The sequence below is a fragment of the Bubalus kerabau genome, chromosome 7 (genome assembly GCF_029407905.1).
Source record: "Bubalus kerabau isolate K-KA32 ecotype Philippines breed swamp buffalo chromosome 7, PCC_UOA_SB_1v2, whole genome shotgun sequence".
Taxonomy (NCBI): Eukaryota; Metazoa; Chordata; class Mammalia; order Artiodactyla; family Bovidae; genus Bubalus; species Bubalus kerabau.
Window position 1 is genome coordinate 76,009,116 of NC_073630.1, and position 21,996 is coordinate 76,031,111.

The following is a 21,996-nucleotide window of genomic DNA, read 5'->3' on the forward strand; positions in this document are numbered from 1 at the left end:
ACTCTTAAATTTCAATTCCATGAATTATTCTCAGTCCTCATCAGCCTCTTCTGAATTCATCTATGAATTTATAGCAAGCATTTTGGCACTGGTAGCAGTTGTCTTCTATGATGTTATGTTATTTCTATTAATGGATAGAAAAGCAATTAGGTAATAAATAATGATTCAGGGGATTCCCTAATGGCCCAGTGGTTAGAACTCCATGCTTCCATCGCAGGGGGCAGTTTGGCAAACTAAGATTCCACAAGCCACAGTGGGATGGCCATAAATAAATAAATGCCGATTCAACTAAATTGAGAGGGAATAGCATTGGGTACAGACTTCTAACCTAGGCACCATCCTTAACTTTCCATATTTCCCATATTGAATCAATTGTTATTAAAACTTTTACCTTGTAAATAGCTTGAGTCTTATCCCACTTTTTTTTTCTTTAGCCCAGGTTATTTGTCACCTGGCTTGCTGCTACAGCATCCTAACTGGTCTGTCATTTGGTGGTTTTCTTCCCCCCAGCCCTGCCTCATCTCATTCTCCACACAGCAGCCATAATGGTCTTTGTAACAGACATCTGCCATTTTACTGATGTGGTTAAGCTTTATGAGGTCTAAACTCAACCAGCGTGGTTTGTGAGACCTGAAGGATGAATAGTGGGATGGAGGGGGAGGAAACAGTGCTCAGGGCCTATGGAAGAGCATGTCAGAAGCCTGAGAGGAGGATTTAGAGATTACAGGAAGTTAGGGTTCTCAGTTAAGTTCAGCCACTCAGTTGTGTCCAACTCTTTGCGACCCCATGGACTGCAGCATGCCAGGCTTCCCTGTCCCATCACCAATGCCCAGAGTTTACTCAAACTCATGTCCATTGAGTCAGTGATGCCATCCAACCATCTCATCTTCTGTCGTCCCCTTCTCCTTGCGGCTTCAATCTTTCCCAGCATCATGGTCTTTTCCGGTGAGTCAGCTGTTCGCATCAGGTGGCTAAAGTATTGGAGTTTCAGCATCAGTCCTTCTAATGAATATTCAGGACTGATTTCCCTTAGGATGGACTGGTTGGATCTCCTTGCAGTCCAGGAGACTCTCAAGAGTCTACTCCAAAACCACAGTTCAAAAGCATCGATTCTTCCGTGCTCAGCTTTCTTTATAGTCCAACTCTCACATCCATACATGACCACTGGAAAAAACCATAGCTTTGACTAGACTGACCTTTGTTGGCAAAGTAATGTCTCTGTTTTTTAATATGCTGTCTAGGTTGGTCATAACTTTGCTTCCAAGGAGCAAGTGTCTTTTAATTTCATGGCTGCAGTCACCATCTGCAGTGATTTTGGAGCCCCAAAAAATAGTCTGTCACTGTTTCCATTGCTTCCCCATTTTTTGCCATGAAGTGATGGGACCAGATGCTATGATCTTAGTTTATTGAATGTTAAGTTTTAAGCCAACTTTTTCACTCTCCCCTTTCACTTTCATCAAGAGGCTCTTTACTACTTTACTTTCTGCCATAAGGGTGGTGTCATCTGCATATCTGAGGTTATTGATATTTCTCCTGACAGTCTTGATTCCAGCTTGTGCTTCATCCATCCCAGTGTTTCTCATGATGTACTCTGCATATAAGTTAAATAAGCAGGGTGACAATATACAGCCTTGACATACTTCTTTCCCGATTTGGAACCAGTCTGTTGTTCCATGTCCAGTTCTAACTGTTGCTTCCTGACCTGCATACAGATTTCTCAGGAGCCAGGTCAAGTGGTCTGGTATTCCCATCTCTTTCAGAATTTTTCACAGTTTGTTGTGATCCACACAGTCAAAGGCTTTGGCATAGTCAATAAAGCAGAATTGATGTTTTTCTGGAATTCTCTTTGTTTTTCAATGATCCAGCAGATGTTGACAGTTTTGATCTCTGGTTCCTCAGCCTTTTCTAAATCCATCTTGAACATCTGGAATTTTAACAGTTCATGTACTGTTGAAGCCTGGCTTGGAGAATTTTGAGCATTACTTTACTAGTGTGTAAGATGAGTAATTGTGTGGTAACTTGAGCATTCTTTGGCATTGCCTTTCTTTGAGTTGGAATGAAAACTGACCTTTCCCAGTCCTGTGGTCACTGCTGAGTTTTCCAAATTTGCTGGCATATTGAGTGCAGTTAGGGTTCTAGGAAGGGAATAAAGAAATCTGAATTTGGAGTGCTAAGTTAGTGCTACATCTTGGAAGGACCTTTTAAACCTTGTCAGTGAATCAAGACATCACAATAAGAGGATGGGGATTCATCCTCTGAATTATGTACCCTGCAGATGTAGCCATTGAGCTGAGCTGGTAACTGTTGAATTTAATGGTTATCTTCACTCCCTGTTGATGTGACCTCTGCCCCTTCTTCAGGTTTATCTCCTGCCTTTCCTTTGGACTTCTCAGCTGCTACCCCCAGCCCCTTCTCTGCCCAGCAGGAGTGTACACACACACACAGTGTTGCAAACTTGCTGAAGTTCTGCCATGCACTCCCTCACCCCCTGGTCTTCTTTCACTGCCACTCCCTACCTCTTGACCATTCCTTGGATCTCAGCCTAACCCTCACTTTGTTCTAGATGACAGAAGTTAGGTTAAGTGGTCCTGCTGTGAACCTGTGGTCCCATAGTCTCTGTATTTCTCACATTATACTTATTATGATGGTTAATTTCAGCTTCTCTCAGACTCTGGCCTCTAGAGAGCAGGAACATGGTTTACTGGTACATCCTTAGTACCTGGCACATGGACACTGAAAAATGCAGATGCTGAGAATGAGTCAATGTTTTGGAAGAATGAGGGGTGGTGATTTCTCCTCTTGGAAATTTTAAGTCCTTAAACTTCCATTATCCCTGATCTTCATCAAAATCATTCTTTCTAATGACCAAAGTCTACTTTTCTTTAAGTCTGATGACCTGCATCAATTGGATGCTCTTGTCCTTACTTCACACAGTTTTCTATAACTGTTAGTGAGGAGAGGGGTTCAAGGGTGGGGGGTAGGGAAGCAGGATTAGAATAATAGAAGTGCTTCCAGGTCCATTGACTGCAGTGGATGGAGGTGGCTCCTCTTGCACATCGACTTGAAATCAAGAAGACCATCGGGCTGAACTTGCCCATTTTGCTTGCCATGGAAAACAAAAGTCGGGGAAAATACAGCATTTTTCCTCCTGCAAGCTATTTTAGTTAATTGTATTATGAGTATATATATGAAATTACTAGTGTTGTCACATTAATCTTAATGTGTCTTAACTAATTCTACTTCAGTTCTACTGTGAGAGACAAATTGACAGTGAAAAGAGCACAACATAACATTAGATATCAGAAGACTTAAGGTTTTTTCTGGCTCTGCCATTTCTTAACTATGCGGCATCTACCTTTTTGGTACTTAGTTTCCTAATCTGTATCAATTTGCATAATTGTAATTCTTGACAAAATTGTATGGATGAAATGTGATGGTGCGTTAAAATACTTTGTAGGGTATAAGGATCTATGCAGATGAGTTAATTTTTTATTAAAATTATTTAATTGCTCTGTATGCATACTGATTCATCATTCTAGATAATTTAATCTTCTCGATTATCTTTTACACGAAATTTCCTGAAATCTGATGTTTCCATTTTATTTCCACAGTACTGAAGATTGGTAAAAAACTCTATGAGGGTAAAACAAAAGAAGTCTATGAATTGTTGGATAGTCCAGGAAAAGTCCTCTTGCAGTCCAAGGACCAGATTACAGCAGGAAATGCAGCCAGAAAGAATCACCTTGAAGGAAAAGCTGCAATCTCAAATAAAATTACCAGCTGTATTTTTCAGTTGTTACAGGAAGCAGGTGAGTGGCTCTCCTAGTAGCCTCCCTGTTTGTGTCTCTCTCACATATACTTACTGGTCCTTTTTATTGGGAAATGACATTATTTGCGTTAATAAGATGTTGATTATCAGTAGATTTTTTTTTTCTGGTTGTTTTAGGAAGCAGGTAAGTGACTCACCTCTCATACACACCTCTCCAATCTCTTTAAGGAGGTTATTTGGATTAACAACGTGTTTGGGGATGCCTCACATGCTATACTTATTTAAATTAAACCAGAAATTTAAATACCACTATAACACTTTACTTGGTTTGGAATTACTAAGTAGTATCATTTAGTTGAGAGGAATTTCATCAGTTTGCTACAGGTTTTGTCTGGAATGTATATCTTCTCTGCAACTTTCCTCTCCTAGGACATCTTAGGAAAGGCTTACCTATGAAGGAACTTAAGGAACTTAACCTGTGAAAGAAGCATATTCTGGTGTTTGGCAACTCTGATTGATTAATTTAATCCCTAAAATTCTGTGTACATAAATTTGCTCTGCCCCTTGGAGATAATACAGAATTTCAAATCAAATCCCTCTTCCATTTGAAAGCCCTGAAAAGTAATTGAAGACTACAACCACACCTTCTCATCCTGCCATTCCTCACGTGAGGGATTTGAACTAGATCAAAGATCTCCAGGGTTACCTCCTACTCTAGACTGTTTCCAATAGTGAAATCTATTCGAAAGATGAAATCCAGATCAAAACATTCTGTGGAGGGCAATTGGAGTGAAAGAAACAAGATAATTCAAGTTAAATTCTTTCCATCAGCATGGAATAGGTTCTTGAGTACTTTTGCCTTTTCCAAAGTACCCTGTTTCCCATTTTTAATTACTTTGACAAAAAAATATGTTTAATTGCCAACCTAAATTGTCACCCATATCATAAATCGCTCTATACATTGAAGGTAAAAATACTACATAATTTTAAAGCACTTCCCTCAGTTCTTAAATAATGCAACCCAGGATTTTTACTTCATGGTTTCCTTGAGTGGTGGTTTTCCAGTAACTGAGTAGATTTCTAGAGAAAGCATCAAACTAGTGTTAGGTTCCGCTTGCAATAAAGATAAATGATCCTTTGATCTTTTTTTAACCTCACAAGTTAGCTCCTCCCCATACATGTTAAAATTTTTTGTAGTTGCTTAACACTAAAATCTCATGGATGGAGGAGCCTGGTGGGCTGCAGTCCATGGGGTCGCGAAGAGTCAGACACGACTGAGCGACTTCACTTTCACTTTTCACTTTCATACATTGGAGAAGGAAATGGCAACCCACTCCAGTGTTCTTGCCTGGAGAATCCCAGGGATGGGGGAGCCTGTTGGGCTGCCTTCTGTGGGGTCGCACAGAGTCGGACACGACCGAAGTGACTTAGCAGTAGCAGTAACAACACTATAATTTGTTAACAATATAACTGGCTTCTGTATCCCTATAGTAGTATGTAGCTATAGGATTAAAGCAATGGAAGATATGTACAGGCCCGAGTTCTTTTATTTGTTTATTTAATAAGACACCATTCAGTGTACTTGCCAGGGCTTCAGGAGGGTGAATTAGGGTGATGCAGTTTGACTCTGAAAGGCCTGCATCCAGCTGGGAAAGTTGGTCACACAAATGAAGTACTCCAGTAATTATCTATTTAGCACATGGAACATACCTAAAAGTTACTTGGTTCACAGAAAGTGTGGAAAGGTGCTTTCCAGGTTTTATATACTGTGAAATTAAGGCAAATCTAAAAGTTTTTAAAATTCATAACAGATTATTAGTTTTAGGGCACAGATTAAGAGTTCTTTTAAGCCTTAGTTCTGCTTTATTGACTATGCCAAAGCCTTTGACTGTGTGGATCACAATAAACTGTGGAAAATTCTTCAAGAGATGGGAATACCAGACCACCTGACCTGCCTCTTGAGAAACCTATATGCAGGTCAGGAAGCAACAGTTAGAACTGGACATGGAACAACAGACTGGTTCCAAATAGGAAAAGGAGTATGTCAAGGCTGTACATTGTCACCCTGCTTATTTAACTTATATGCAGAGTACATCATGAGAAACGCTGGGTTGGAAGAAGCACAAGCTGGAATCAAGATTGCCTGGAGAAATATCAATAACCTCAGGTATGCAGATGACACCACCCTTATGGCAGAAAGTGAAGAGGAACTAAAAAGCCTCTTGATGAAAGTGAAAGAGGAGAATGAAAAAGTTGGCTTAAAGCTCAACATTCAGAAAACGAAGATCATGGCATCTGATCCCATCACTTCATGGGAAATAGATGGGGAAACAGTGGAAACAGTGTCAGACTTTATTTTTCTGGGCTCCAAAATCACTGCAGATGGTGACTGCAGCCATGAAATTAAAAGACGTTTACTCCTTGGAAGGAAAGTTATGACCAACCTAGATAGCATATTGAAAAGCAGAGACATTACTTTGCCAACAAAGATCTGTCTAGTCAAGGCTGTGGTTTTTCCAGAGGTCATGTATGGATGTGAGAGTTGGACTGTGAAGAAAGCTGAGTGCTGAAGAATTGATGCTTTTGAACTGTGGTGTTGGAGAAGACTCTTGAGAGTCCCTTGGACTGCAAGGAGATCCAACCAGTCTTTTCTAAAGGAGATCAGCCCTGGGTGTTCTTTGGAAGAAATGATGCTAAAGCTGAAACTCCAGTACTTTGGCCAACTCATGCGAAGAGTTGACTCATTGGAAAAGACTCTGATGCTGGGAGGGATTGGGGGCAGGAGGAGAAGGGGACGACAGAGGATGAGGTGGCTGGATGGCATCACCGACTCGATGGACGTGAGTATGAGTGAAGTCTGGAAGTTGGTGATGGACAGGGAGGCCTGGCGTGCTGCGATTCATGGGGTCGCAAAGAGTCGGACACGACTGAGCAACTGAACTGAACTGATGCAGTTTTTACTTCTAATAGTTAAATGCTATGTCTAGTTGACCGTCAGAGGTCTGTTTAAAACTGCTTTCTTTATAACCATGGATATGTTCCAAATTAAGGTATTTCTGGAAATTTGAATGAGAAAAGCACCAAAATGAGAATCAGTAAATCAGGATTCTACTTTTCTCTTTGTCACTCATGAACAAACTGTAAAAGACTGCACAAATAATAGGTATAGATATAGGAAATAACACTGTACATCCTATATAGTGAAATAACACACGGGAATTTAGAAGTTCCTGGATTTAGTCTCTGTACTTAAAAATCAAAATTTAACCTTTTATGTTTCAGTTCCTTCTTGCACAGAAACCCACTGTGGTTACATTTAGACGTGATAGTAGTGATAGGACTAACAGTCTCACAGTTGTTAAACCACAGTTGGAGAGCTTGGAACCTTAATACAGGGATCAGGGATGGTGCCGGGATTAGCCGGGCTGATTAGCTGTCATACTTGGATGTTGTAATTCATAATGTGAAGTGACGAAGGCAATGGCATCCCACTCCAGTACTCTTGCCTGGAAAATCCCATGGACGGAAGAGCCTGGTGGGCTGCAGTCCATGGGGTCGCTAGGAGTCAGGCACGACTGAGCGACCTCACTTTCACTTTTCACTTTCATTCCTTGGAGAAGGAGATGGCAACCCACTCCAGTATTCTTGCCTGGAGAATCCCGGGGACAGAGGAGCCTAGTGGGCTGCCGTCTATGAGGTCGCACAGAGTCAGACACAACTGAAGCGACTTAGCAGCAGCAGCAGTAGTCTTGATAGGAGTTTTGAATTTTGTAAACAACTGAGACTAATGGGGGAAGTTCTTTGGTGTATGTGTTAGAAGCAATCATTATACCATCTAAACTGAATCCCTTTTTCTTAGAAGCAGGTTTTTTTGTGTGACTACCATAAGTTGATTCTGTAGTTTTGATTCCCTTAGATACAGGGGAGGACTTTCCTCTGAGTAACGGTAACTATTGTTTATGTTTAAGCAATAGATTTGGATACTAGTCTGTAAAGCTTGATAGACAATGAGCAGATATGACTACTGGGTAAAAAGAGCTCTTTGACCTAGTTATGTAGTTACCACCTCAAGTCAAGGATTGATTTAAATTCCTGACTGCCCAAGAGCCCAATCATTTGTTAAAGATTAAAGTGGCCTAAGTATTTTACATACACTTTTAACATTCTTTCCCAGAGTTCCTGTCTATACAGTATCCAGCAGTTTATTCTTTTCCCTATTTTAATTGAATCTTCCTGGTCAAACCCAGAGGGAATACAAAGAAAACCATACAAGTTTCAGAACTGGATAGTGCATTTTAGGTCCAGGCTCCATTACTTACTAGCAGCATGACCTCACTTATTAAATTATTTCTGTTAGCCTCTACTTCTTTCACTGTAAAAAGTGAATGATAGCAGCTAGTTTAAAAATTTTATGTATGGTTAAATGAGATAACGTGTAAAAAACACTTAGCATGCTGCAAGGTTTCCATAAATGTAGGTTCCCTTCACCTGTGGATACTTAACATACATACGTAAGATCAAAGATCTTCAGTCCTTTGGTGATAAAAATTTGATCTTATTAGAGGTTTAAATTGGGATTGGAGGTACTAATATTGTAGCCTAAAGATGAGCATAATTATGTTAAACCCATGCAGGTTTCCAGGAGATATTTTAATTCACATTAGTGTGATGATATAATAACACCTCTAGGAGAGTATAGCATAAAGCAGCCTACAGAGTTCAGACAGCGTGGGTTGGAAACCCTGCCTTGCCTAGTAGTAGCCTACATAACTACTGTGTCTCAGTGTTACCCGTTTCTTGGGAAGATCATCACACCTTATCAGGTATTAGGAGGATTAAGCAAAAAGAAACCGAATTTATAGTGCCTGACCTAAGGTAGGTTGTGCAAATTGTGGTAAAATATACACACATAAAATTTACCATGTTAGCTGTTTTTAAGTGTACAGTTCACTGACGTTTAAGTCTGTTGACAGTGTTGTGCAACCCATTGCCACTATCAATTTCCAGAACTTTTTCATCATTCCGGACTGAAACTCTGATCCATTAAACAATAATCTCCCCAGGTAACCTCTGTCCTACTTTCTGTCTCTATGAATTTGCCTACTTTAGGTATCTCCTATAAGTAGAATTACAGTTTTAACCTTTACTTAACTTAGCATAATGTTTTCAGGAATCATCCATGTTGTAGCATGTATCAGAAAGTCCTCCTTCTTGTAACTGAGTAGTAATTCATTGTGTGTAAACTACATTTGGTCTGTCCACTCCACTTATCTCTTGTTGGACACTCTGGTCCTTTCCTCCCTTCTGGTTCCTGTTAATAGCCAAAACATTGTGAGCATAGTAAACACTGGTGTTCACGTACCTGTTTGAGTCCCTGCTTTCAGTCCTTTTGTGTACATGTGGAATTGCTGCAACATACAGCTTATCATATATTGAAACTGCTATTAGAGAAGTTATTTTCCAAGGCCACCACATAAAGTAGCCCCAGTCCCAAACATCACAAGGCAGCCTTTTATCTTAGTTTCCCAGTAACAGTTTGAGAAAGAGAGGAGGGAAAAATATTTTCTTTGCTTTTAGCCAGATTGGTCACTGTGTTCCTACTGGTAATCTGTTGAATGCCTTTTTCAAGGATTATTTGCTTTAAATATTAAGAGAAAAATGCTGTCCAAAATTTAGGGCTGTATCTGATTGTGATAAATTAGTATTTTACAAGGCCCATATAATACTGGACCAATGAATGTGACAGTCCTGCCACCAGATCTGATTTAGAGATAATTCAGTGCCATTTAGGTACTTACGTGCCTTGTGCAGTTAGGTGCACAGTGGTAGAGAAGACACTTAAATATTTTTTGAAAGAATGAATGAAGAGACACTGGAACTCAGAATTTTAGAATCCGTATATAATTTGCCTTGCAATGTAAAATGAATGTTCCTGAATATTTTGATAGGCAGTAGAAAGCCATATTAAAATTTTTTTCCTACTTCTGCCTGTTTAAAAAAATATATATTTATTTTTGATAGTGCCATTTAAGGGTAATGCATTGGGGTATGCAGGGTTTTTTTTTTTTAATTGGAGGATAATTGCTTTACAATATTGTGTTGGTTTCTGCCATACATTGATTGGTATGTCCCCTCTCTCTTGAACCTCCCTCCTACATCCCTACACAGAGTTTTTGTTTTGCTTTTTATAAAGGGTAGAGTTTTATTATGCCTCAGATCTAACTTTTTAAATATAATTTTAATGCTTTTTTTTCTTTTTGTCATCAATATGTAGGTATCAAAACTGCTTTCACCAAAAAATGTGGGGAGACAGCTTTCATTGCACCTAAGTGTGAAATGATTCCAATTGAATGGGTTTGTAGAAGAATAGCAACTGGTTCTTTTCTCAAAAGAAATCCTGGTGTTAAGGAAGGATATAAGTTCTACCCACCTAAAGTGGAGATGTTTTTTAAGGTAATTATTTTATACCTCCCTGTCTTACTGTAACTGAGCAACAAGTTTATCACAGAGCCAAAAGATTTAAATACTATTGAAGCTTTGTTTTTTCTGTTTAAGTTTTTGATACTAAAATTACCATTCCAGAAATATTTGTGGTGAATGTACACTTCAGTTAGTAATGATAATTCAAAAATTTAGGAGAAAATGTCTTTGAAAATCTATTTATCTTACATTGGAACAAGACGATGAATAAAAAGAACACATTGAAATTAGCAGTTAGTAGGAAGACGAGAAAAGGAACAATTCAGTAAATTTTAAAATCTGTTGAAGACTAATATGAGGGATCTTTTTATAGTCTGATACAGAAAATTGTTGTTAATGTGTCTTATAAGCAGAATCATACAACAAAAGATGTAGGAGTCAACAGTTATGAATTTGTATTGGTTCTCTTTACTGAAACTGCTTTTCTTTTTTCATGCTTTTAAGCATATTTCTTCTATTTCAGAAGCAGTGTCATTGTGTATCAGTGAACTGCACAGTTTAAAGCATTTGTCTTATGATTATAATTATACAAATCAAGAATCCATAAAAGAAAAACTTAATGTACAGTTGGGACACTACTTAAAATAAAATGAAAGTATTTTATTTTTTTTCCAATCTCTTTATATTGTATGAAGTCTCTTGAATTATCGAGTAACGTTCTTGAAGACTTATAGTCTTGTATAAATTCTTACCGAAAGTAAGGTCAAGGGATTATGAAAGTTGCTTTCTGGAAGGATTTTGTTCGAGTAGAATGTGTTTTGGTCTTCTTACCATCTCTGTTGACTGATTAAGAAAAAATAAAAATCATAAACTTCTATTTAAATTATTTATATAGAGAAAACAAATTCTTTAAAAGTACTTTATGACTTAGAATAAGTTACTCCAAAATATGAATTTTAAAGTAGCTATTGAAAATAGAAAAGTTTAAAATGAATGTTGTGAATTAAAGAGTATTTTAAACAAAAATTAAATCTTTAACGAAAATGAATGTTTCTGAGAAATTCATCATGCTCAGTTTATCTGAAAATTTCAAATATTTTATATTTATATTTAAGTTACTTGTACTCCTATACTGTTTTCTCAGGATGATGCCAATAATGATCCACAGTGGTCTGAGGAACAGCTAATTGCTGCAAATTTTTGCTTTGCTGGACTTGTTATAGGACAAACTGAAGTGGATATCATGAGTCATGCTACGCAGGCTATTTTTGAAATACTGGAGAAATCCTGGTTGCCCCAGAACTGTACACTAGTTGATATGAAGGTACAAATAAAATGGTGATTTGAAAGTAAAGATTATAACTGAGAAATGTCTTTAGTAGTATAGTTTTGAAAAACTCTTTGTTGATATGCTGTTTCTAGATTGAATTTGGTGTTGATGTAATCACCAGAGAAATTGTTCTTGCTGATGTTATTGATAATGATTCCTGGAGACTCTGGCCATCAGGAGATCGAAGCCAGCAAAAAGACAAACAGGTAGGTTATACTTCAGGCTTGCTTTAATCCTTTGCAAGATCAGGCTGGGATAAAAGAGAAAGGGAAGATGGGAGGAAAAGGAAGGGCAGTTATTGTTTCTGACGACATGAGCCCGAGTTGTTGATTGCTATTTATTTTTAAAGATAAATATCTTCTATGTTTTATATATCCTGGAGAAAAGGATAGGAATAATACTTTACATTTATGAAGCAGATTTCTCATTTATTATCTCACACAGAGCAAATATTACCCTTTTTTGATTAATTAAAAACTAAGGCTCTAAGGTGATAGATATCTTCACAATTAACAAAAGTAAGTGACAGGGCTTGTCTGATAAGTGGCCTGACCTGAGGTGACCTCTAAAAATAGTTTGCTATTCACTTGACCCAGAGAACTCTACAAAATCATGCAAATCAAGGGGTTCAAATCTTCATGTTAAGAACACTCATGAAAATGCCCAGGGTATGCATATCTGAAAAGCCACCAGTCTGAAAGATGTCCCTTTATGGAAGCTATCTGTGTCATCCATCGTTACAATGGTGGAGTTGGTAGGTGTGCCGAAGCCAAACGGTGGGGCTGGATGCAGGGTCAGTGGCCCAAAAAGAGTGCTGAATTTTTACTGCACATGCTCAAAAATGCAGAGGGTAATGCTGAACTTAAGAGCTTAGATGTGGATTCTCTGGTCATTGAGCACATCCAAGTGAGCACAGTGGTCAGATCATCCCATACATGAGCTCTCCCTGCCACACTGAGATGATCCTTCCTGAAAAAGAACAGATTGTTCCTAAACCAGAAGAGGAGGTTGCACTGAAGAAACAAAGACTTAAGACCTGGAAATAATTGCTGCCCCCCTCCCCAAAAAAATGCAAGTAAAAGTTTTTAAAAACGAGCAAGTGGCAGATGTGGAACTCTATCCCAGGTCTTAAAGATCTTACCAAGCTCCAATTCTGTTCTTTCCTATGAAAAAACAAAATTAGGGCAAGATCTTCTCTATACTTAATATGTAAGAACTGTCAGGGCAGCTAATTATAATTGCTCGTGTAGGAAACAGTTATCTTTGAAACTGCAAGAATTCATCACTATCTGAACTTTCTCTAGACTAATTAAAGAAATGAGTTTGTAGGCTCAGATATATTTTTCAGATTTATCTTTTGCTATGCAAACTTCATAATCTGTACCCTAAACTCAGAAACCAAGTCATTTCAGATAGGAAGAATGTTACTAGTGGAATACTTTACCCAATCTCCTTTTCAGTCAGTAAACTCTGACTCTCCGAACTGACTTGGGTGTGGGAATGGGGTGCGAGGTCATGAGTCTCTATAATGGTGGCTCAGATCAACCTTCTCTGCTTGCCGGATGTAGTTGCTGGGTGTTTGGGGTTGGGGTCTCATGCATGTCTGGTATTTATATTCTAAGCTTTCTTATTTTCTAGTCATATCGTGATCTCAAGGAAGTAACTCCTGAAGGGCTACAGATGGTAAAGAAAAATTTTGAGTGGGTTGCAGAAAGAGTAGAGGTAAGCCTTTCATTGTCTTATGTATTTTTCTCCAAGAAAATTTTGCTTCAGAAAGAAGCAAAAATGAGAGGGTGCAGTGCTTTTCTTTTTTCCAGTGACTTTTAAAGAAAGGAGCACTTAAAAAAAATGTCCCAGCTGAATTATCCTCACTGGGACACTGGAACCCGCTGCAGTGAAACTGGCCATTCTGCTTCTCCCAAATACTATTGGGAAACCTGGAATCCTTTCCTCCTTGCCCCCTGCAGGGGAACCTTATATTTCCTACTCACCTTTCTGTTGCTACTCGGAGTCCCTAGCAAGAGTATAGAATTGGAACTCCATGTGACATTAAAATGTCACTTTAAAGTTTATGTTTTTATTATTGCTATAATTCCATGGAAAATGAATGGGGTTTATGGTTATCCAAGGATAATAACTACTTTTTAGAACATCATTTCCATGGGAAGGTGCATTTTGAATTCCACACAACTAGTTTACAAAGATTTATAACATGACTTCTATCTTGGCTGATTATGCCTTAAAACATGTTAAACAGAATGTACTAAAAATCTTCAATGAACTATTTTACAGCTTCCTGAATATTAATTGTTTTTTATTATAATAGTAAACAATTTATCTGATTAAAAATCAGATGTTTTTAATCACGTGTTAATTAGGAAGGCCACTTTCTTTTATATAGAGAGGTTATTTTGAAAAATCCTCTATCATTTTGTTCTGCTTGTCTTAAATTTGGTTTCTTAAGGAAATACTGTGTTAAGTTGTAATTTTACTATAAACTGTTCTTACAGTACTCATTCCCATATTTATCCATTTTTATCTTTGCCTTCTTTTGCATATTCATGTTTTTCTTTTCCAGTTGCTTCTGAAACCAGAAAGTCAGTGCAGAGTTATAGTATTGATGGGCTCAACCTCTGATCTTAATCACTGTGAAAAAATTAAGAAGGCTTGTGGAAATTTTGGCATTCCATGTGAACTTAGGGTCACCTCTGCCCATAAAGGACCAGATGAAACTCTGAGGATTAAAGCTGAGTATGAAGGTAAATGTTGAATAAATAGAGCATTTCAGGAAGTTCTCCTGATTCTGCCCCAAAATTTTATGTTTAGACTAATAATGCTGAAAAATAATTTTCCACATTTCCAAGGGAAAAAATTTTAAACTTTCAAGGTGTTTGCCTCCAGAATTTTTAAGGTACTCTAGGAGCTTATAGAAGAATGAATCAGGGAGAAAAAATTGAAAATGCAAACACGGGAGGAAAATGAAGACTAGAATTAGTCCTTACCTAATCCCCTCAAGCACTGTTTCTAGTACCCTGTAACAGAAAATAGACCCTACATCAGTTACAGAAGAAAGGGCTGAGGTTGAAGCCACAGGTCCTCTCAGGTATCTAATGGTTGACCTTTCCTGGGAGACAGTCAAACATGAAAGAACAATTTCAGAATTTAGTATATAAAAGAAATGTCTTGATGGGATAGCATCTAAAATAAGGAGCCCTATAGACTGGAATGATTCTCAACTGGAGAAAATATTGGTTGTATATTCCTTCTAAAGGTAGTTGCTATATAGGAGTATAGTTATTGAATTTTTAAGAGCTTTTTTGGGGGGTGGGTGGAGGTCAGACCTCTACGATAAGCTAATAAAAACCAGATCTCTTTCTCTCCAGAAAAATGCAAACATAAAATTTTGGGTTCCAAGTAGATTGCTGTAGGAAACAGAAATAACTTATGAATTTATGAAAGAATAAGATGTTTATGAGATGTGATAAAAAATTTATTGAAGGGTCTTAAATATTTGGGTACTCTATTATTGAATTCAATTCCTCAAGAAGTGTCACTCAACCTCTAGTCTCTATTAACTGTGCATCTCCCATACCCTGCTGGTTGGAGGACAGCAAGATAGATGCTGGTTCAGGTGGTGTCATTCTTTGCTTCAGTGAGCCAAAGCACCAATAGTAGAAGGGGCCTTTGAACATTCCTTGTCTCATACCCGTGTTTTAACACCTCCTTAATGCTACAGATCTCAAAGATCGTCAAAACTATTCTTGCTGCTTCATTACTTGACATCCAGTAAGTGGCAGGATGAACCTTGTATTTTGAATATATTTAATAATAGTGTCTTAATATAGTGCTTTATCTAGAGACTACTGTTAAAGGAACTCAGGCAGTTACTACACAGAGACCCCTTTTTTTTTTTTTTTTAGTGATTAATTAGCTTCTTTTTTTTTTAATTTTATTTTATTTTTAAACTTTACATAACTGTATTAGTTTTGCCAAATATCAAAATGAATCCGCCACAGGTATACATGTGTTCCCCATCCTGAACCCTCCTCCCTCCTCCCTCCCCATTCCACCCCTCTGGGTCGTCCCAGTGCACCAGCCCCAAGCATCCAGTATCGTGCATCGAACCTGGACTGGCAACTCATTTCATACATGATATTTTACATGTTTCAATGCCATTCTCCCAAATCTTCCCACCCTCTCCCTCTCCCACAGAGTCCATAAGACTGTTCTATACATCAGTGTCTCTTTTGCTGCAGAGACCCCTTTTTTAAAAATTATCTTGAAATCTCTTTTGAGTGCTTAGTGTAATTATAACTTGTAATTTACCTAGGAGATGGAATTCCTACTGTATTTGTGGCAGTGGCAGGCAGAAGCAATGGTTTAGGGCCGGTGTTGTCTGGTAACACTGCATATCCAGTTATCAGCTGTCCTCCTCTCACTCCAGACTGGGGAGCTCAGGATGTGTGGTCTTCTCTTCGATTACCCAGTGGTAAGATAACTAAATCTTCTAAAAGCTTTTATTCACAAGCTTCAAATATGCACAATGGTAGAGAGAATAACATAATGAAATTTTACATACCTGTTACCCAGCTTCAGAAATTCACATCTTGTTGCATCTGTAGCCCTCTTCCTGCTGCATTATGTAAAGCAGATCTGAGAGATGATGGCATTTTATACTTAAATACTTATTTTCTAAGTGATAAAGACTAATTTTAAGATCATAACCATGATACCACATTCACATCTGTCCTCTGATATGTCCCCATAGGGACTGACTTTTCTTAAATTAATTTAATTTAATTAATTAATTAATTTAATTTAAATAGTTATATAGTAAGTAGTGGATCTGTATAAATTGAGTTATTAATACAAATTAAATATCCTTGTGATTTATACTTTATTCTTATTGGGGATCATGAGAATCAAAGAGCCTGATGAATTTCAAGAGTATTTAGGGAAATTGGAGCTTTTGGATCTATAACCTATCTAGTCCTTGACTCTAATGACATAATAGTCCCACCTGAAGAAACTGAAGAACTTACTTGGTTACCAAGGAGAGAAGGGGGTTATGGGATGAATTGGGAGGTTAGGATTGACATACACACACTACTATGTATAAAATAGATAACTAATGAGAACCTACTATATAGCACAGGAAACTCTACTCAGTGATCTGTGGTGACCTAAATGGGAGGGAAATCTAAACAAGTAGATACATGTGTATGTATGACTGATTGACTCTGCTGTACAGCAGAAACTTACAGTACATTGCAAAGCAGCTATACTCAAAAAAAAAAGAAAAAAGGCCACCATGGCTTTAGCTAAAGAAACCAAAACTCTGCCTGAGCAATGTGTGGCCCCCTAAGAAGTTACTTACTCTACTGTCTTATAGATCTGTTGAATTAGTATTGAATGTATAATCTAATATTTCTTATTTTGTGGATTTGACTTTTATCACTTCTTAAGAATGATTCAAGTGCAAAGACAAAAGGAATAGCTAGAAAATGACCAAAAGAACATACCTCAAGTTTGCCTAAGAACGGATGATTCTACCCAATTAACCTCATGCCTTATTTTATTTTGTTTCTGTTGGCCTTTTACCAGGGAGTTAAGGGATAGTATATATGGAAAGAACTTTGCAAAAGGTAAATTTCTTTGCAAGTAGATTCAATGAGAAGAATGATAGTTGTATATAAAATACCTGTTCCTAGCTGATGAATATTATTTATCACTTTTTCACTCCAGATAGTAAAGATGGAAACTCTATCCACAGATCCTACTTTAGAAAAGGATAATATAGTAGCTTTATTGTCTGTGGCTGGTGTGGCTTCTGAGAGTATAGAATAGTTTGCTAGGTGGTATTTTCATTTTATTAATTTACAGCTCAATTTTCCATCTTTTCTGAACCAATAGGTCTTGGATGTTCGACCATCCTTTCTCCAGAAGGATCAGCTCAGTTTGCTGCTCAGATATTTGGATTAAATAACCATTTGATCTGGGCCCGACTGCGAGCAAGTGTATTAAACACATGGATTTCCTTGAAGCAGGCTGACAAGAAAATTAGAGAGGCCAGTTTATAAGAAAGAACATCACTGCATTTTTTTAAGGAGGAAAACTATAATATTCTGGTTTATCTTCCCCCCCAAAAAAATCAAGATGAAAAGATTTTAAATCATTGAGAGAAAAATAAAATTTGTAAGTGAATAAATGCTTTTCTCGATTTATGGATTAATAAAATGTGTACATATTTATTAATGTCTCTTTATAAGGAGTGAAATTACTATACATGCAAAATTAATCTCTTACCCACATACGGTCATTATTAGGTAGACAGTATAATTAATTATATTTATTAAATGCTAATAATGCCCTGTTACAGAGCTCTAAAGTTATTACTTGACTTTCTATATCTCAGCCCATAAGTTTTAGAAATGTAAAATGGTTGTATCTTAGGGTGGTTAAGCACAATATAGGCCTTTATCACAGTATGATCTTAACGAAATTCTAAGGGCATGGTTTTTTATTTGCAGTCACTATGTCAGAAAATGATGTTGTATTTAGCTATAGATAGAGATGAAGTTTGGGTTTGACATTGCCTTTTTTTTGACAAAAGCCAAGATTGTTGCTAGGGCTAAGAAAGACAAGATGAAGGGGCACTGAGGACGCCATATAGAGAACTTCTGAGAACTTAACTGTTAACTGTTAAGGCAGTTTCCAAGGGGAAAAAAAGTAATTACCTTTGCCATTGCAAAGATTTAGTAAATCTTACTTGGCTCTGTAGGTCATAAAATTCTTTTCATTCTAATATATATTGTAGTCAGACTAACAATTCCCAGCCTACCATCATTTTCAGAAATTGGAATCTCCCAGTTAATGACCATTACTAGTTTCTTTCTTGTTAATAGTATTAAGCCTGGGCAGTATACCCAGCAAAATGTACCTCTAAAGGAGCAGTTATTACTGAGAAGTATTACAGTTCATCATGAGTCTATAAACCATATTTGGAAGTATTACATTATGCAGCCTTGGGAATTTTACAGATCGTTTAAAGTTTTATCCAAGTGTCCACACAGCCCTTAAGCTTGCATGTAAAAATTTATAAATGTTCACTTTGAAAAGAGGGCAGTTTTTACCAATTAATCAATGTCCCTCCCTCTCTTCCCACCCACACCACCCCCCAACCCCCAATGCTGAGTCTCTGCTACAGATGAAATTCTGAAAACTTTTGCCACTGGCCTACACTGTCTGTGCTTTTTCACCTTCCTGTCAGCTGTTAACAAGGTAGCATCTCATCACTTTAACATGTTCTCTTTAGGGTATAATTGACCTGATTATTCCTTTTCTTGGGCTAGACACCAAATACTCTTTCACTTAATTATTGGTATTTCCTGCTGTTCAGTCCATCGTTTACAAATAGTGCTAGAATAATCATCTTTATAGAGAATGTCTATGGACTTGTATTTTCAGCTTTCCATTTCCCTCTGAATGCTCCAAACTTAACCCATCTTCCAAGCCTATAGCTTGCTATACTCACTGTCCCAAATCAGAAGCTTGATTTTATCCTTGATAGTTTTCTCTGGGAGAAGGAAATGGCAACCCACTCCAGTGTTCTTGCCTGGAGAATCCCAGGGATGGGGGAGCCTGGTGGGCTGCCGTCTATGGGGTCACACAGAGTCGGACACGGCTGAAGCGACTTAGCAGCAGCAGCAGTTTTCTCTGACCTTTTGATTTTTAACTCATCACCAAGTCTTGAATTTACCATTTATCCATCCTCAAAAAATACAAAAATCTCAAGCAAGGGTCAAATTCTGTTACTAGCCTGGTCTAGATCTTCATTCTCAACCTAACCTTTTCGAAGATTGTCCAAGGACTTAGAACATAAACTCTTAAATAAGTTTCTTTTGCAACATAGACTCCTTTGAAAATAAGAACACTGCTGATCCTCTGTCTAGAAAATTGCACAGAATTTCTCAGTATGTTCCACTGGTTCCTGGGTTCCCTTGAAATCTGTCCATAGTCTGTAGGTTAAGAATCACTGATGTAACCTATCAAGGGAACTTGCTTTTCTCATAGTTTTCAGACTTAGAATGTCCTCATGTCATTAAAATTGTGTTACTAGGGCTTCATCTTCACTGTCTCCATTAAACCTTCCCTAATAAGCCTTTCTGTAGCAACAATGACTACAAGTACTTTCTCTGTTGGATTGTAAGTTCCCAAAGAGGAGAAAATATAGTTTTACAGTTTATGTACCTTATGCGCTGATGTGCTATGCCTAGCTGTCTGCTAGAAATGGGGGAAATTGTAAAAGTCATGTCCTGCTTAGTTTTCTACCTTAAGTTAGATCACATTAGATCACAAGAACAATTAAAAAGATTTGATCTTAACATCTTTGAACTTGGGTTTCTTAAGGTCTCTGAATACAGTTGTTATAGTTGTTGGCTGCTATTTCAGCTCTTCTGTCCCCACCTAGCAAAAGCTCTGACTGTTTTTGTGCAGTACATAAAAATGTCAAACAGACTGGTGGGTAGGACTGACCTTTATTAATGGTCATAATAATTTTTACCATTAGTTTCTTAATAGAGTACATATATCCTCAATAGTATAGTTCATCAATGCTAGAGTAAATACTTGTTTAAAAAGTGTTTTAACTGTGTTCTAAGAAGTAACTTACACAAACCTACCTGGTTTGCCATCTTTGGATGTTTATACTTTGTGGGCTTGTAGTTAAAAAGAGGAAGAAAAATTGTGTCCAAATAACTCACTAGTTTATATCATAAAGCCACACTTAAAATTGCTTTGCTTTAATGCCTTCTGAAATGTAAACAATGCAGCCAAATAAAAGACAAAGATAAGCTCTTGTGTGAAGATTTATTCATTTATCCACGTGTGAAATACATGTTTTGCCTGATTTTATTCTAGGTCCTAGGAAAGTAACAACAGAGACAAGGCCTTCACGCTCACAAAATTTACATTTTATTTGGGATAACCATAAAAGATAAAGCGGATAGGTTTGAGGAAGTATAAGTGCACATGAAGAATGACCAAGGTGAGAGGACAGTGATTGGGTATGAGGAATGTTTTTGAGGCAAGCAGGGCAGGATGTAAAGAGCAAGCCATGCAAAGATACGGGGAAATAGTTTCCCAGACTAAGGGAACAGAAAGTAAAATAGCTTTGCCTTTTTGAGGACCTGCAAACATGCTAATATTGGCTTTCCTCAGAAAGCCAATGAAAACTTAATTTCAGTGGAGCTTTTCTCACAACTTCAAACATTTGGGGAAGAGTTGTTAACCTAGCATGGTGATACAGTAAAGATAGCAGTGGCCATGAGCCGAACATAGTTTCAGTTCACAAGGAACTCAGATCAGGGGAGAAATAAGCAAAAAGTCATTCAGTTAAAAAGTTGAGTACCAAGTATATGCCAGGATGTGGGCTAGATACTAGGGATGCTACAGTAAACAAGGCAAATATAGTCCATCTGGAGAGAGGCCTTAAACAATGAGCAGTGCTCAGAAGTAGAGAACTCCATTAGAGCCTGTAATGAGGAAACTTGCATAGTCTGCGAAGACAAAAGAGGTAACTTTTAACCTAGGACCAGATAAGATAAAGAAGAGAAATAATGAAGGATGAAAAAGAATGAGTTAGATTGCTGGCAAAGACGGGGCAGGGCAGCGGCAGGAACTGGTAGAATCCAGACAAGAAATGAGTCCAGACTAGGCGTTCAATAAAATGTTCATTCTCATCAAGAGTACCCACCAAGGACTTCCCTGGTGATCCAGTGACAAAGACTCGGTCCTCCCAATGCAGGGGGCTGGGCTTGATCCTGGTCAGGGAACTAGATCGCATACACCCGCAACGAAAACACCGGACCCTCCCCCCGCCGCCCCCGCCGCCCCTACCCCGCCCCAACTAAGACCTGCCACAGGTCTTAAATGAATAAACGAAATTTTGTTTATACGAATAAATGTTTAAAAAATAACAAATATTAAAATATTCAATAGTATTCTGTCCTGACATTCAAACACATCTTAAAGTCTTAAAAAACCTTGATCCCCGCCCCATGTCTACTTGAGTGCTTACTATGCCAGAAGGCATGAAGTATCGTTTATCTCTGGAACGATATATCTATATCTATATCTATATATATTTTTTTATGGAACACTTCACGAATTGGCGTGTCATCCTTGAGCAGGGGCCATGCTAATCTGAAACAATGATATATTATCCCTATTTTTACAGCCGGGAAAACTGGGACTCTAATAATACGGTCACAAAGCCAGGAACTGAACCTGGGTATTCTCACCTCAAAACACCTTTTTCTTACTGCTAACTGCTCTCGAAATGCAAAACAAAGGATAGACAAAGGGTTTTCACCAAACTGTTTTGCACTTGATTCTTTTCTTCCGTGCGTCTCCTCATAGTCGTTTCTCTGCGTGAACCTGACCCAGAACTAACCCGTTTTCCTAATCACCTTTCAAG

General features: G+C 37.9%; 1 protein-coding gene across 6 annotated transcripts in view; it reads left to right on the forward strand.

Annotated features, from left to right (window-relative positions):
* PAICS (phosphoribosylaminoimidazole carboxylase and phosphoribosylaminoimidazolesuccinocarboxamide synthase) overlaps window positions 1-17,770 on the forward strand; it is a 44,529-nt gene extending 26,759 nt beyond the window's left edge. For 5 of the 6 annotated variants that reach the window (XM_055588649.1, XM_055588650.1, XM_055588651.1 and 2 more), the window contains 8 exons: window positions 3,612-3,809; window positions 10,044-10,222; window positions 11,334-11,513; window positions 11,612-11,725; window positions 13,158-13,241; window positions 14,098-14,278; window positions 15,850-16,008; window positions 17,433-17,770. In XM_055588649.1, coding sequence (XP_055444624.1) covers window positions 3,612-3,809; window positions 10,044-10,222; window positions 11,334-11,513; window positions 11,612-11,725; window positions 13,158-13,241; window positions 14,098-14,278; window positions 15,850-16,008; window positions 17,433-17,599 — 1,262 coding nt within the window. In that variant the 3' untranslated portion in view covers window positions 17,600-17,770. The remainder of the gene's footprint in view (window positions 1-3,611; window positions 3,810-10,043; window positions 10,223-11,333; window positions 11,514-11,611; window positions 11,726-13,157; window positions 13,242-14,097; window positions 14,279-15,849; window positions 16,009-17,432) is intronic. The other variant, XM_055588653.1, reaches the window with a different exon arrangement.
* Window positions 17,771-21,996: the final 4,226 nt, after the last annotated feature.